This window comes from Lethenteron reissneri, chromosome 23, assembly GCF_015708825.2.
Source record: "Lethenteron reissneri isolate LAM-NWPU_2019-01 chromosome 23, ASM1570882v1, whole genome shotgun sequence".
NCBI lineage: Eukaryota > Metazoa > Chordata > Hyperoartia > Petromyzontiformes > Petromyzontidae > Lethenteron > Lethenteron reissneri.
The window spans coordinates 11,477,009-11,493,020 of record NC_083801.1 but is presented as its reverse complement, the minus strand read 5'-3'; the positions used below and the strand labels follow the sequence as shown (position 1 = coordinate 11,493,020).

The 16,012-nt window shown below is 42.8% G+C and overlaps 1 protein-coding gene across 3 annotated transcripts in view; it reads right to left on the bottom strand.

Annotated features, from left to right (window-relative positions):
• Nucleotides 1-16,012, bottom strand: part of MYLK (myosin light chain kinase) — a 55,683-nt gene that overhangs the window by 13,093 nt on the left and 26,578 nt on the right. For all 3 annotated transcript variants that reach the window (XM_061557182.1, XM_061557181.1, XM_061557183.1), the window contains 12 exons: nucleotides 11,066-11,273; nucleotides 10,494-10,542; nucleotides 10,172-10,331; nucleotides 9,620-9,794; nucleotides 7,917-7,968; nucleotides 6,731-7,536; nucleotides 6,274-6,480; nucleotides 5,919-6,044; nucleotides 5,651-5,803; nucleotides 4,629-4,763; nucleotides 3,849-4,046; nucleotides 1,406-1,652 (listed from right to left, as the gene is read on the bottom strand). In XM_061557182.1, coding sequence (XP_061413166.1) covers nucleotides 1,406-1,652; nucleotides 3,849-4,046; nucleotides 4,629-4,763; nucleotides 5,651-5,803; nucleotides 5,919-6,044; nucleotides 6,274-6,480; nucleotides 6,731-7,536; nucleotides 7,917-7,968; nucleotides 9,620-9,794; nucleotides 10,172-10,331; nucleotides 10,494-10,542; nucleotides 11,066-11,273 — 2,516 coding nt within the window. The remainder of the gene's footprint in view (nucleotides 1-1,405; nucleotides 1,653-3,848; nucleotides 4,047-4,628; nucleotides 4,764-5,650; nucleotides 5,804-5,918; nucleotides 6,045-6,273; nucleotides 6,481-6,730; nucleotides 7,537-7,916; nucleotides 7,969-9,619; nucleotides 9,795-10,171; nucleotides 10,332-10,493; nucleotides 10,543-11,065; nucleotides 11,274-16,012) is intronic.

Genomic DNA, 16,012 nt, shown 5'->3' with positions numbered 1-16,012 from the left:
CCTCTCCTTGACCATTAATCACTGCATAAATTAGATAAGGGGTGGAAGAGTGGTGCAGTTATTACCACACTGCGGTATGAACCCAGTGACCTGATTTTGATTCCTGGCCACGGCGAACATCATTGGCCAAAGTTGGTGAAGTATGGTCAAACAACCCCCATGTTCCAACACGGCGGATTGACAAAGTGCTAAACATTATTATTTGTATTGCTTTAAATTTGGAAAATGTGTTAAAGCACATACACGTGCTGTTAAAGCTTCCTTAGTATTGTTTCCCACTACAAAAAGAGTTGCGAGCCAATGGAATATGTTTGGTATTTTTAATCTGCTTCACCTTTGCCACTTGTAAATTGCACCACTGCCCATTGTCTCTAAACTCTGAAGGAGCTCGGCATCGCCCATGAGCATAGAGCCCATTCGACCTTTACTTGACTCACTTTTTTCATTGTAAAGTAATAATATTGCTATTATCCTTAACTAACAAGCCGAAAGTAAATTTAAAAAAAGACCTGTACCTGTACAAACGCAACTGATAAAATGACAGCAACAATTATTAAAACGAAATAACTATAAAATAACACATATTGCAAGACATAAGACACTATAAGATTAATTTAAAATTAAACAATGACTTAATATTAAATGAATTTGACAGCGGCAATATCAAGTGTTCATATATACATCAGTCCGAATGAAAGACAAATCCCCATGTGTAAACATTAGACCAGCGCTGAAAGCTGACATGCATATTATTATTTCTCGCTGTAATACTGTGACAATGTCATTCCATGTAGGAGGAGCATGCACAGCCCGTTTGTCAATCCACTGCTGGATAAGGGCCTCCACATGCTAAACAGGCGGTGAGGGTTATATGACCATATTTCACCACGCTGGTCAGTGCGGGTTGGTTAACATGTGGAGGGATTGCACAATAAATGGGTTTTGCTGGACTGCCCCATGTTGTTCACAATGCCTACTACACCTGTTGTTACGATTGATGGTTGCCCATCCAATCACTGTCCAGGCGAGGCACCGATTAGCCTCCGAGGTCTGACTGGATCAGGTGCATTTTGGATAATTTATTAAAAGTGTATGAGGAGCATTATACGCAAAAGACAGTTCACCTAATTTTTTATAAGTATTTGCAAGACGGCGAAGAAATGTGGAGGCACATCACTATCTTTTGAGGCTTTGCCCTTCGAGTTCATAAATGGTAACACGTGAGCAGACACTATTGAGATAAATCTTCACCTAAGTCTGTCAGAGACGAAAGAAAAACCACCAAAGGGCAACGCGTGCTGAATTTTTTTCGCACCGTACGTAGCCAACCGTGCTAATCGGAGGTGCGCGTTTACAAACGGCGCCTCACGGAGCGGTTTCACACACGAGGGAGAGGGACTCGTACTGGATCCTGACTTCGTAGAGCCCCGTGTGCTCGGGGCACACGTTGTGCATGACCACGGAGAAGACGTCGCCATGCCGCTGCAGAACGGTGTCGCCTCCCGTCGACAGCAGTCGCCCGTCCCTGTGCCAGGAGACGGAGGGGAAAGGGTCGCCGGCGACGGCGCACGACAGCAGAGCGCTTTGCCCCGGCGCCGCCTCGGCCGGCCGAGGCTTGCTGATGAACCAGGGCTGCACGCCATCCTGGGGCTCTGTAAACAGTGCAGCAGCAACAGCAGCGGCGGTGGAGGGTTCACGACAGCCGGTGATGCATGGGGGTCAAAGGCAGGTTAGATCAGATTAGTGAGATGTTATAAACACGACCAAAGCGTATTTATTTTTATGTTTTGTGGAGATCGTGACCTTAATTGGATTAACGGTACGGGACCCTATTCATAACACTGCTGAATATCTTTTTCCAGTTGTTGGCACCAAAGAATGTGACATTTATACAATGTATGTGGCCGTCTTCCTTTAAACCAATATCAATGTTAACTGCGCCATTATACACGTGTTGAAAATACCGCGAGTCAAGTATTGCAGTATATGCATTCCACAGGAACATTCTAAACTGCTGCGCGTAGAACACAAGCAAGCACATGAATGGTGTGTAAATGTTAATACGATAAAAATAGAATATTGAGATGGTATACGTACACATTATAATATTCTGGATTCTGTGCATTAATGTTATAGTATCGCCAGTTTAAATAAAGAGGCCCTATTTGCTTTAACGACTAGCCCCATACACATATATGTAAACACTGGAAGCTGCTGTAGTGTAATGGTTAGCACACTGGTACAATCTAGAGGTTGTCAGTTTTCAATTGGATCTCCTGCTAGAGGAGGTCTTTCCACCAGTTGGGGACATGAGCACGCAATTGCAGGGCTGCATCTTGACCAAATAATCTTCACCCACACAAAGTTATCGTCGTGATGCAAATCATACACCAAGTAAAGCCTTGCCGAAACTTGGGAATCTTTCAAAGGGTCCTGGAATATTTGGAATGTTTGGCCAATGTCACGAATGAGTATTTCGCAAGTGGAAGGACACAAAAGTACCCACAGAAGACCCATAAACACGAGGGCATAATGCTTCAATATATGCGACTATCGCCATATGAGGGAGTTACACTCCTCCAGGCTGCCATCTCTGAGCCATCTCACAACACAAACCTGCTTAGCTTCACAACGCTGACAAGGTTGAGTGTATTTGAAAGTGATTTGGTCTCATCTACTGGTTATGAAATGCGTAACTACAGCGTCAGTGGCAAATTTGACATTTTGAGAACAAAGGGCCCTAAACTATGCACTGGCTTCCATTAATTTTTTATTAGCCACAGTTATTTCATCATATCGTGCTACTCTAGTCTGAGTTGAATTAGCACGAGGTATGTTTTTAATTTGTATATAGCTCTCAACTCGTTTTGTTTGCCTCGTGTTTGTGTGTGTACATCATAAAATAACAAAGCAGACATTTCAGCTGTTTTGGTGTCTTTGTGAGTGGTGTCTTTTATTGTGAGTGTGAATGCACGCGGTGGGGGGGTGCAGTGGCTCCCGGGCACCCATACAAACCCAAAAATCCGAGTTCAATTCCTGAAAACGGCTCATCACTTGCTGAGTGATATCTAGACTGGTCCTGGGCACTCCCCTTCACCGAGGTGGTGAAGAATAGAGATGTAAGGAGGCCTTCATCCAGCAGTGGATTGACAGAGGGCTGTACATTACCATATATTACAATGAACAGCCATCGTATTTCTCACCAAGTAAGTGTTGCTTGTGCGTTGTTGTTGTCGTTTTTGAAGGGCCCGGATGAACCATAAAAAAAATCAGACGTGCATCACTGCGCTTTATCCAAACGTACAGCCTGGCATATTTGTGTCATAGCTAAAGATTTGTTGATTTAAAACGTTGTGTTCAGAGTTAGTGGCAAACTCATGGATTTGGAATCATTAACAATCTCCAAAACTAATTTCAATATCGATGATTAATGCCTTCCTTCCCACAGCAGCAATCTTATCAGCTTGATCACATTTTGGTGAAAGCTGCACGATTAATAACAGCTCTTTGCCAAACTACTGCTGGATGCAGGCCTCCCCATGCCATGTTCCTCAAAAGGGTCGTTTGACCATACTTCATCACGCTGGTCAGTGTGGGTTGCCAAAGGGAGAGCGAGGACTCATGACCAGTTGAGCTATAACTAAAAAATAATAGTGATACAATCCTGCACGAATAAGTGACATGGTTGAGATCCACAGTTCACAGGAAGTTCATCATTCACACTTACATTTTGGTGATATACATTTTACAACTAATTTGAATGGCTTGCAGGTTTCCCCACGTCTGACCCATCTGGATTATTTCTTACTGGAAGGTCATATGTGCTTGATGGGTGCTCGGAGTCTTACCCTGCACGGTGAGCAGGGCCTGGCTCTGAGCCTGCCCAGCCTCGTTCCAGGCTTCACACGTGTAGCAGCCTGTGTCCTCTGGAAAGACCTCCTGAATGTGCAGGGTGTGTTCGTCATCCTTGCTTTCCAACACAAAGTCCTCCGACTCCTTGATTTCATTTCCATTGTGCAGCCAAACTATCTCTGCTGGAGGAATTGCTGAAATGACACGTACGAAAATACATAATTAAACCTCCTCGTGTCAGGACGTACAGCAGGAATAATTAGCACGTAGGTTTTTCACAGACACCCGTAATTCGAGTGCGGTTTTCCATGTTGGGCCGCGGTTTGAGCATAACGTCTCTCAAACGTTCGTCACAAGTCACTGAGGGCATCTTCAACTCAATCAATACGCACTCCTGCGGGCATCCGCAACCCCTGAAGATGTCTGCAGGAGTGCGTGGTGAAGGCTTGAGAGAATATGTGCCAAAAACCCGGCCTATCCTGGAAGACCACACTTGCATAAAGGAGGATGACATGTTAGGATGTGCATTTTAAAAAATTAACACTCACGGCCAACATCAGTTGCGATTATTTGAACCAGTCCTGGGCCTCCTCTAGGTCGACTCAGCCTCAAATGAGTACCTGTTGCTGTGTATAAACATTGCCACCAGGGAGACAAAGGCGACCTCTAACAGCAATTGTCCCAACAGTCTGTCCAGGCTATACGAGGGGGGGGGGGGGGGTATTTATGTCTTTGTTGTTGTTTGTGTCGTGGTGAACGAGGAATTGGAATTGTACCTGCAACTTTGACAGTGAGATGGACCTCGCTGCCGTCCATCACTTGCAGGTCACAAAGTCCCTTCACAAACACGGGAGGCGACTGCTTGACCGCCGGCTTTTCCTCGTTCCTGCGGCTCGTCCTCCTCCGTGGCTCTACAAGGACACCGTGGACATAAAACAAATGGGTTTGTTTGTGTGTGTAGATGCGTGATGGGTTCGCAGGGGTGTGTAAACATCGCCACCAGGGAGACAAAGGCAGTCGGGCGTGGTGCTGGCCACCCACCCCCTTCGTGTACCGTGCCAGTCGTCATAGGTGCTCGCAAACAGCACTTGCCCCAACAGTCTGTTAAAGGCTCTTGGCAACGCAATCTATTCCAGTTTTTACTTAACGTTATTATACGCACCCACAAATATTTATTGTAACATTTTCCGTGTAAAATATTCATCTTCCAAAAGTAGCATAACAGCTAATGTCCTTTCATTCACATCTGATACAAACTCAAACTTTATTGCCCAAAATGCATTTTTGGGCACTGTTACATTTTGGCGAGTACAAACGTATGAGTTATGCCAAGCATCAAATGAATGGTCAACTGTCTTACCTTTCCGTTGCAGGCATGGCAAACGAGTGGATTTTTCCTCATTGTCACTCACGTGGACCACAAAACTGCAGGCCATTAACGAGAGCTGTTCTTTCCCAAACATTTACACCAGGGCTATTTTTGTTTACGAAAAAAACAACCTCGTGACGTGGAAAACTCACATCCTTTAATGGCTGAATCTATCCAACCTGCCAAAGTCAGTGCTGTTTGCAGCTTGTGTCTTGGCCTCGATACGCCGGTTACTGTACTAATCAGCTTCCATTTATGGTTAATCCAGGCCCAGAATGCAACCAACTGGACACATGTTTTTTTTTTGCCTCACAAAGCACAATCCTATTAACAGCAATCATCTACAAGACTAGACGCCTAATGGAAGTCGATTGAATCACGTGGATCAGTACAAGCTGCGTATGCATTTGAATCTGTCGGGTTCATTACCTCGGACTGTCACTGTGGCACTGCAATAGGCCTTTCCAAGGTGGTTCTCAGCTAGACACGAATACACGCCCCCGTCGTCCACGCCAGCAGCTCCGACATAAAGAGTGCAGTATCCATCACGGCAAGACATTACTGCACTGTTGACAGGCTTGTCTGCAACAATGGCAAAAGCAACAACAACCCTTGTTATGTTCATACGGCGAATGTGCATTGATTTTGATGAAAGGGGTAATTGAATGTGTTGTTTGGATCTGCAGTAAGGTCTGACCATCTTTTAACCAAGTCACCGAAGGTTCTGGCTTCCCCAACACGTGGCACTCCAGAGTGAATTCCTGTTGCTCTTCAACAGCACATGCCACCAACGGGGCAGAGAAACCGGGCGCCTGGTCTGCGTCTGTCACACCAGCCAACGAAGAGCCACGGTTTTAAGTAATCGTAAACCTGTCTGTATAAAATACCGTCACAAAAACAACCACTAAATGCATTAACGGCGAGGCCTTTCCTGAAACCCGATCTGTATTTTTTTACATGACAACAGATTCACTGATAATTTATTGACTTTGAAAGATGGATTTATAAATATTTCTATTATTATCGAAGAAGTTCACGTGTGTGCATCTCACCTTTGACAATGAGTGTGAAGGTGGCCTTTGTTGCCTTCCCGTCACTGTTTTTAGCTGTGCAGGCATAGGCGCCTCCATCGTATTTCTGCACATCGAAGATGACCAACTGATGGCCACCTTGGTTCTCCTCGACCTCCCACCTCTCGCTTGTTTTTATTACGACGCCATCCTTTGACCACTCTACAGCTGGCTTTGGGATTCCTGACACTGCATGGGGGTTAGAGAATACACAGCTTCAACTATGCACTTTTAAAAGTGGACTGACCACACTTCCCTAAAAGTGGGAATGTTTCTATAACATGAATTCAACTATTGGCTAATTATTGCACAGATAATAGGAAAAGTGATATCCAAAAAAAACACAATTACGGTATTTATCAAAAACAAATAAAGCTTGCACGCTACTGCAGTAAAGTAAACATGCCATGTGCGAGAAGGGTAAGCAAGTGTGGCTCGCCTCTGCAGCTGAATGCGACTTCGTGACCCTGTGTGACCTCGCGGGACTGTGGAGGATGAGTGAACACCGGGCCTATGCTGTTTTCTTTCTTAGACTCTTCCCTCAAGGCCATTCCTGTCATCGTCATCTCTGCCGGGGCGTTTTTGTTTGCCACATCTTTTGGGGCGACATATTTGGACTCCACCCTCTTTCTCTCAAGTGGCTTCTGTTCAACTTCTTTATGCACGGCAACCTTTCTCTCAGCGTCCTTCTGTGTCATCGTAAGTGTTGGCAACTTCTTAGATGCTGCTTCGTTTCTCTCAAAAAGCCCCGTGGGCGGTGGCTCCGTTGTCTCTGTCGCTACTGCCACCACGGCGCCTCTTCCCATTTCTTTTGACACTGTTGACTTCACATCTACCCCTGATAGCCCTGCCGGGTTGACCTGTGGCAGATCAGCAGCAACACCTTCATTTCCACCGCTCTCTTTCCTCCTCACCACATCCGGTATTGATGCTTTTGTCTCTGTCTCTTTCACAGCCAGAGATTTTATCTGTATTTTCTGGAAGGCTGATTTCCTCTCAGCTGGCTGTGCGGGTAACTCAGTTTTCTGCAACACAATGGACGCTGGTTTAATTTTGTCTGCACTCCTTAACAGTTGCTCATTTGTCATCTTCATTTCCATTGCAGCAGATGGCGTTTTGTTGGATTCCATTGGTGCTGCCTCTCTCCTCTCTACCACCTCTTGGGTGACAACTTTCATCGTTTGTTTCTTGGATTCAGCCTCTTCTGTGTTGATCTCTTTCTTATTTGTCACCTGAAGAGTCAACCTAGAAAATATATATTCAAGATATACCATGTGTTTAACATTTTCGTAGCCATGTTTTGGCGTATAACAACTCTTCCTGATGACAAACGCTTGTGTTGCGATTGAAACATTAGAGTTTTTTGTGATTTAGTATTATTTTCTATGAAAGACCCAAATAATATAATTGTATTCCACTTAATGTACGTGACAAATGTCACAACCTACTACAAAACAAATATAAAAGAGCAATTGTAAATCATTCTATATCATGTTTGACACGTATAAGCAGATATTGCCAAATAATTTCTACAATATTTTGAGTGGTTCCCAACTTTAATAAAAAAAAGAAATTCGAACATGCAACCCACTTTAAATAAAATCCATAAAAGAATCAGCACTTACTCAGTGGATGATTTTTGAACATTCAAATGAGGTTTCAAAACAGATGGAGGCTCTGAAAACAATATAAAGCTGCTTTACAAACAATACACTATAATGAAGTATTACAATATGCACTTAATTATGTGTGATATAAGATATTATACATTATGAAAATGCCAAACAAAATAAATAATTCACATAACTCTGCAAAACCATTATAAATAAAGGACAAACTAAAATTGCGGAACAAAACACAACATTTTTAAATGTCTTAACAAGCAATGGGAGCATGAAAGCATTACAAATGAAGTTGATGATGGGCAAATAACAATGGGTTGTAGCCTTGAGACAAGAAGATGGATCCATAAGAAATTCATGAAACACAATCATTAATCTAGTTAAGGAAAACTATGCAAATATCTACAGCGAACAAAATCGAATAATCATATACCCCGAAAAACAAATCACAATTGAACACATAAGGATGATGCTCCCAATGTTCAATGTGAAAAAGTAACCACTGCCTTATATCACACAAATCAAGGAAAGCTCATCGGCCAGACCAGCGGTCGGGAACCTATGGCTCGCGAGCCATATATGGCTCTTCCGGTGACGGCATATGGCTCCCAGACAATTTTGAGTTGAAAAAAAAAATCAGTTTGGAACTGATTTTAAAATACTTGTGATATTGCTTAATAATACTGTGTCATTTTAAAGTAAACAGAAATTAGTTTTGAAGATAAATTTCACGGGTCACGGGTCCCGTGACCAGAAGTCGCATTAAAAGTAAGACATATTTAATTTATTATACGTTAAAAATACTATATGGCTCTCAATGAAAGATATTTAGAAATATTTGGCTTTTATGGCTCTCCCAGTCAAAAAGGTTCCCGACGCCTGGGCCAGACTAATAACTGTGGACATCAAAGAAGTGAGACCAAAATGATTGAGCATCATCATCACCAGCCATGGTCAATCGAGTGCTGGATGAAGACCTCCCAAAGCTGCCACCATCTCTCACAATCCCACAATATAATGATCCACCTAGGGTCTGGACACCAGATGATTCCATCATTCCATCTTCTCAGAGAACATCATTTTGAAGGTTTTCCATTCTTTGGCTGCCACCCCATTATAATTCTTGACCATTGGCCATCATCTGTTCGAACAACGTGTCCCACATGAGCCTACTTGTGTTTTATAACACTTTGAATAAGACCATTAACCTACGTGTGTTCTCAAATCCACGTGTTCATCTCCATGTCTCTCAGTGCAATTTAAAATATGCTTCTCATCATGTTTATTCGCGCAATGAGAGATGGAGTGATAAGAGCTAATGTGCAAGAGTGAGGTGATGAGATACAGGGATGATGTGGGAGGCCATCATTCAGCAGCTTAAAGATCATGACGAATTAAACACACTTTAAATTCCAAAGTAGAAAAATATTTTTAAACATTCTAATGACAATTATAATCCCATGAAAGCCTCACTGAGTTTCAATATTCTTTTTCGGTAGGATCCTGCATTGGGATGCTTTTCCATTACCATTTATGAATGATTTGAGAACCCTAAGAAAACCTGTAAATATGACGGAAAACACTCAACCCACTCTGTACTTAAATAAGCCAGCCTTCATCTGAAACACCGTGCATGCACATGAAATACGGCAACATACATGTTAAGAGTAATCTAAATAAGCAGTTATTATTGGATAAAACCTTACCATTAGAAATTTGAACGATCAGTTCAGCCGATGCACTTGCTTTCCCAGCTGAGTTTGTGATGGTGCACGTGTACACACCCGAGTCTTCCTCTTTCACGTCCAAGACCTCCAGAAAGTGTAAACTTGACTTCTCGTAAACCTTGAAATGCCCATCACTGTGCAGCTCTGTGTCTCCCTAGGCACAATCATAGACATGCCATTTTTAGAGCTGACGTTTGAGCAAGCAATGGAGTTACCCTATGCTAATTGCACAATGACAATCCTTGCAAGGATAATTTCGACATATCAAATGAGCAAGGCATAAGGGGAGAGGGGGAGCAAGGGAGTAGTGGCCAGTACGTTGCCCTCTGAACCTGTCCACATGTTTGATTCCAAGCCATGGCTAACATCACGCTGACCAGTGGTGAGGTTTTTTTCAGAGAACCTCCATGAATAAATAGTATGGGGACGCCTTCATCCAGCAGTTGATTTTCAAAGGGCTGTAAAGAATGACTACTGAATCATTCTTTAAGAAACAAGGGATAAGCAAATGCATTTAAGGCGACCGCACACCTTTCTCCAGGTGACTTGGGGCTGTGGTCGTCCAGTGATTTTGCAGTTGAATTTTCCACCCTGTCCCTCTCGCACTACAGCCCTTGAGGGCTTGTTGACAAACTTCGGAGGGCTTTCTCCCCATATACTTGGCCTGCTCTCCACCGGTGGAATTGGAAATCTGTCAGGATGACGGAACAAAGACGTACATTGACAAAGACACCTCTGGGTAAAGTGTCATACATTTCTCACTTTCAAACAATTATATTTGCAACATAGAAATATGCGTTTTGGTCAGTTTCCCTTTTTACCACTCGCTGAAATGGTGCCACGCATCAGGTACCTGGATAACTTGGCACTGGCCACGAGGGATTTTTTTTCTGCATCACAACCTGGAGGAAGAAGAAAAACATCCAAAAGTAGATATGCAGCGTCGATGATGAATCGATGAATCGTTAATTTCGTTTTGATAATTGGAGGATTTCAATAAGTGCACGTCACACGCACACAAACCTATACAAAGACAAAATCCCCCGTATAGCCTTACCAGACTATTGAGGCAAGTGCTGTTAGCGAGCACCTACGAAGGCTGACAAGGAACACGAGGGGGGGTGCATGACAAACACTACACCCAGCCGCCTTTTTCTCCTAAGTGGCGATGTTTACACACCATACCAGGTACTCATATGAGGCTGAGCTGACCGAGGAGAGGCCCAGGACCGGTTCAGAGAATCCTCACTGGTGTTGGCGGTGAGCGGGAATCGACCTCGGGTTGCCGGGTCCGTAACGCGGCTCGCTAACCGTAGTGTTCCCACTCCCCACGTCACCACACAGAACACACGAACCCGGACAAGCTGCAGTGCTCTCGTCACGTCGCGTCAAACGCCGATCGTTGCGTCAAATGCTGAACGTCACCTTCCACTTTGAGCTCCACCGTGATCTGCCTCGTCCCGGCCTCATTCCTCGCTTCGCACAGGTACTTGCCGGAGTCGTCCTCCCCGAGGCCCACAACCTCCAGGCTGAAGGCGCCCCTGGAGCTTCGTTCCACGCGGAAGTGTTCCCCCGCTGCGAGCGGCTGCCCATTCCTGAACCACAGCACCTGCGGCTCGGGGTTCCCTCTCACCTGGGATGGGCGCGACACGCCACACATACCCAGTAACAGGAACGTGCTTAAGATCTTATCCTCGATTTCATCTAGTTTTTAAAACAAAACGATAATCATTTTTAGATAACAAACGTGTGGCGTTCAAATAGAAATGTGTAAGTTTTAGTGAAATCATCATCAGCCATTGTCTATCCGCTGCTGGATCAAGGCTTCCCCATGCTGACGCCATCCCTCGGGATCTATCGACGCCACCATTCATCTCACTCCTGTATATGAACTAATGTCATCCCTCCATCTCCGACGCGTTATTTCCTTCAGCAGCCAGTCAATCACCAGTCTCGTCCATCGGCCATCATCCCATCTAGCGATGTGCAATAATGCTCTCAATATGAATTCTAAAATTGGAGCTTATTCCCTGATTCATGCGTCCCTCTTTCAGTTTCTCAGTGCGATTCGAAGTATGTATGTTGCACTTCTTTCGCACCGTACGTTGCCAACCTGCTAATCAGAGATGTGCGGGAAGGACAACAAACTAAACACGTAAAAAAAGTTCTAAAGAAATTATTTTCAATCTAGCATGCAATCTAGCATGCTTCTCGCCATGCTTCTTTGTGTACTTCTCAACTTTTGTTCCATTGCCTTTGCTAATTTCCACATTTCTGATCCATGTCACTGCTGGCACGACACTCATTGAAAACTTTCTTCTTAGGACGCATTGGTCAGTAACAACATACAATCTAATGAATAGCTTTTTATTTGCACATGGTATATTAATTCAAATTTATAATGCGAATTCCATCCTTGTATCCCAATGCGTGACTGAGGTGGAAACACATATGATATCAGCAGCAATAATTCACTGGTCAACACACTTTTTCTGGCATAAGGTATTCCAACGGTTTTAAGGTAATTTTGGGGTGCTGATTCCAAATCTGGCATCAGTTTTTGTCAGGTTTTTGAGATATCAAATATTGCATTTTCAATAAAAACTGCAGAAGAAAAATATTAAATAAACGTGGATATCTACATAAAATGATATTATAAACACACTATCCTAAAAATACAGCACCATATTTAAACACTAAAGCAGTCACTGACTCGCAACAACTTGCAATCATAAGTGACAGAGTTAATTTCGGGTAAAATCAATGAAAATGGGGTATGCCGATAGCATAAAAATGAGATGTGATAGAGCAAATCTGAGATCAGATTTGGAATCAGCACCCTGACATTAGTCTAAAACAGCTGCAAAAGTCCAGGCCAGAAAAATACTTTTTTTTTGTTGACCAGTGTAATGCTCTTTGATGGATCTCACAGTTGACCCTGGTGACAAGAGGACGGTGTTTGTTAGCGACAACTCTTGTGGTCACCACCATTGTTGGTGCAGCGCATCGCTGATGGACGTCGACCTTCTTAATTTGTCACTCCCTGCCCCACTGCATTTCTGCCATCCACTGAACGTTATTGAAACAAATGTTACAATTAATAAACCCAAGATTAATTATGTTTAGATATCATATCAATAATGCACACACTACTTTGGATTAGGAAAGATTTATCTTTTTTCTATTCCCATTTCATTTTTTTCCAAATAATGTGAAAGGTGTACGCTTTTGTGTCATTTTCAACGCAATTCACGGTAAAAAAAATCAAACTGCCATTGAGCAGTGTAGCCGCGTCACACTGAGAAAAAGTCAGGGCGCTAATGGTCTAATGGTTTTAATATAGGAACAAAAAGAAGACGCAGTTTTCCTGCAGTTATTTAAACTCAGGGGTGTTGAGCAGACAGATAAGGTCACCATGCACTCTTGTAAATGCATTGAATTTGTGTCCTTTTAAAGCAAGTAGAAAAACTTTCCAGTCTCTTTCAAACATTTCATATTTCAGCTGGCTCGGAATTTTTTTTGTTACGCCAGTGCCAAGTCATAGCCAGAAAAGGCGAGCTTTAGCCACCAGTGCCTCACAGTGCCACACCATTTTAGGGAATGTTTTTTTTCAGATTGCACGGAGGAAAGAAGTTCCCTTCCTGTGTACTGTAAACCATACACTGCAATCTCCTTCACCTTTGCTGCTTGCACAGACCGTTTTTTTTGTACCTCTGCAGACGCTGCTGCCTTGGCAAGGTCCATATCTCTGATTGATACGATATTTCAGTTTCCCATTAAGCAAGGCATGGGAATATTTTTTACTCTAAATAACTGAAAACAGCAGCAACACAGAATGTACTTTTGAAGGTGTCAAGTATTCCATTAAAATAGAAATTCATGCAATAGACTCAAGTACATAATCTTACTTATCCAAACCATGGTGATGCAACATTAAATTATAAAACCCTTTTTTTTACCATATATGGAACTAATTTCATGCCACTGAGCATAAACGCATTGACATGAGAATGAAGCTAACCACTTGCTGGGAAGCATTACCTGCTAGACATGTCTCTTTATTCCAGCCTGTGATACCCTTCAAACAACAATATGTTCACATTGTTCACATACAATCATGGATGTTTTTTAATATTTACGAAAATCACTGAACTTGCTTTCGCCAATATACAGCCAGCATTGATCGTAATACTCTGATGTATGAAACCATTACATCAAATGTGACTTTTGTCTTGCAACTTCAATAACATATGGAATTACTTTTCCACGTATAAAATGGTGCTATTCTACTTTGAGATACCACCTACATGTGTAATATATAGGTGTCGTGTAATCTTTAAAACCCAATAGAGAGCTTTGTAGTACACAATGACATCAATTGCCTACCAAAATAAGTCGTAATCCATTTTTCCAAACATTATTTAAAAGGCGACCATTACAGCCCCGTACTCTTTTTTTCACTCGATCCCTTGATGGCAGACTTTCCTGCCATTTGCTTCCAACGTATGTCCGCGACTCTTCAAAACAACCCCCGCACATGTTGTAGAGAGCAATTACCACCGAGCAAAGTACATCCTGTCATTAGAGCGCGCAAATACATGGGAGCGCACCCATGACAACACAGCACCCCCTTGCTACTAAGCCGTGAACTTCAAAATATTCCGATTCAACGCATGTTCTCCAGTCATTTTCCGTTTAATTATGAAGATATAGTGCTTTGATTTTTTCCCATGGTATTTTGTGTTTCATCAGCTGTTACATTAATATAAGGTTTGTATAGTCCCTTTCAATGTACGTTTTGTATTTCTCATCCATATGAATGAGGCAGCTCTGGTGGTGGTGGTGGTGGTGGTTAATGCCTGCACTGTAATGCCGTGATATTCTTAACAAACTTCATTAAACGTTCATCAACATGACCCATACTTTATTTACTGCTGGGTGAAAGGGTCCCCCACACCTACGCCATTACGTGCAGTGCTGCAATACCACAATCCATCTCGCGCTTGCACATGAACTGATCGTATCTCTCCATCTCCATATTGGGGATGTTCTCGTCTGGATATGTTTCTTCTTTGGCTGCTATTCTGATACCACTCTTGTCCATCGGCCATGATAGCGACATAATTGTAAAGCTAGTACTGTAGTCATTTCCTTGCAGATCTGCATACAAAATAATCATATATGCACCAAATCAATCTTTTTTTTTCAAAGAAGAAGAAATTGCAGATGGTACACTTTGGAAAATTAACCAATGCCCTCTGTAGGATAAGAAGAGGGAATGCTCCCGCACTAGATAGAATGATTAACTGTGGTAATCGTTTATAAAGTGGGACCAGATGTAACACAATTAGCGGACTTATTCCCTCTGTGTTTAAACAGAAAGGCAATCGCTCAAATGTGGATGGCTGCCACACTAAGATTACGTGTGTAAAGTAACAAAATGCAAATCAGATGAGGAGTCAGGCAAGGAGATACACCCTCACCAACATTGTAAGACGTTTTACTAAAATTGTAACGCATATACATCAGTGGGAAAGGGTATTGATCGCCTCAGATACGCCGATGGCGTGGTCATTATAACCAATAGAAATTAATTACAGGGAATGACTGAAGAACTTAACGATATCAAGATCCAGGGCTGCACTATCAGGCTTAAGATGGGTATGAGCCAAACACAAGTTACTTGCAGAAAGTTCTCCAAACACAAGGAAACAATTGTTGCATCTACGCCACTGGAAGAGCACAGCAGGACACATGTACACCTGGAAAGACTGTTGAAATCATATGTGAATACAAATAATGAAATAAAGAGGCAAACAAGAGCAGGGTGCAGTGCCTTTGGAAAGCTGAATTTGATCAAGAAAAGCAACATAACTATGTGCTTGAACACAGATTGAAATGTTCAAACATGGCACATTACCTACTTTGACATATGGATCAGAAACATGGGCACTTGCAAGAAATGGTACAAAAGGCTGAAAGCTATGCAGAAAAAAAGGCATGGAGAGATGGATGTTGTGAATTATCCTGAGATCCAGAGAGAGAAACACATGGATCAGAGAACGAATGCAAATTAAAAACTCCGTGTTGGCTGTTAAGGAAAGTAAGTGGACACCTCATGGGCAGAAGGAAATGATTGCCGATGTACGATGCTGGTGACGGTAATGGCAACCAAAGCAATGCAGAAGCCCGAGGGGAACGCCTCCGCGGAGATGGAATGAAGAAATCGGCTCATGTTCATCGCAAGACTGCGAGGGTTGGGATAATAATGGGGAAGCCTTCATTCAGAGGTGGATAGATCATTATAATGATGATAATTTTCAATAAAAGCAATTTAACCCTCAAATTTTTTTTATCAATTGTCACAAATAT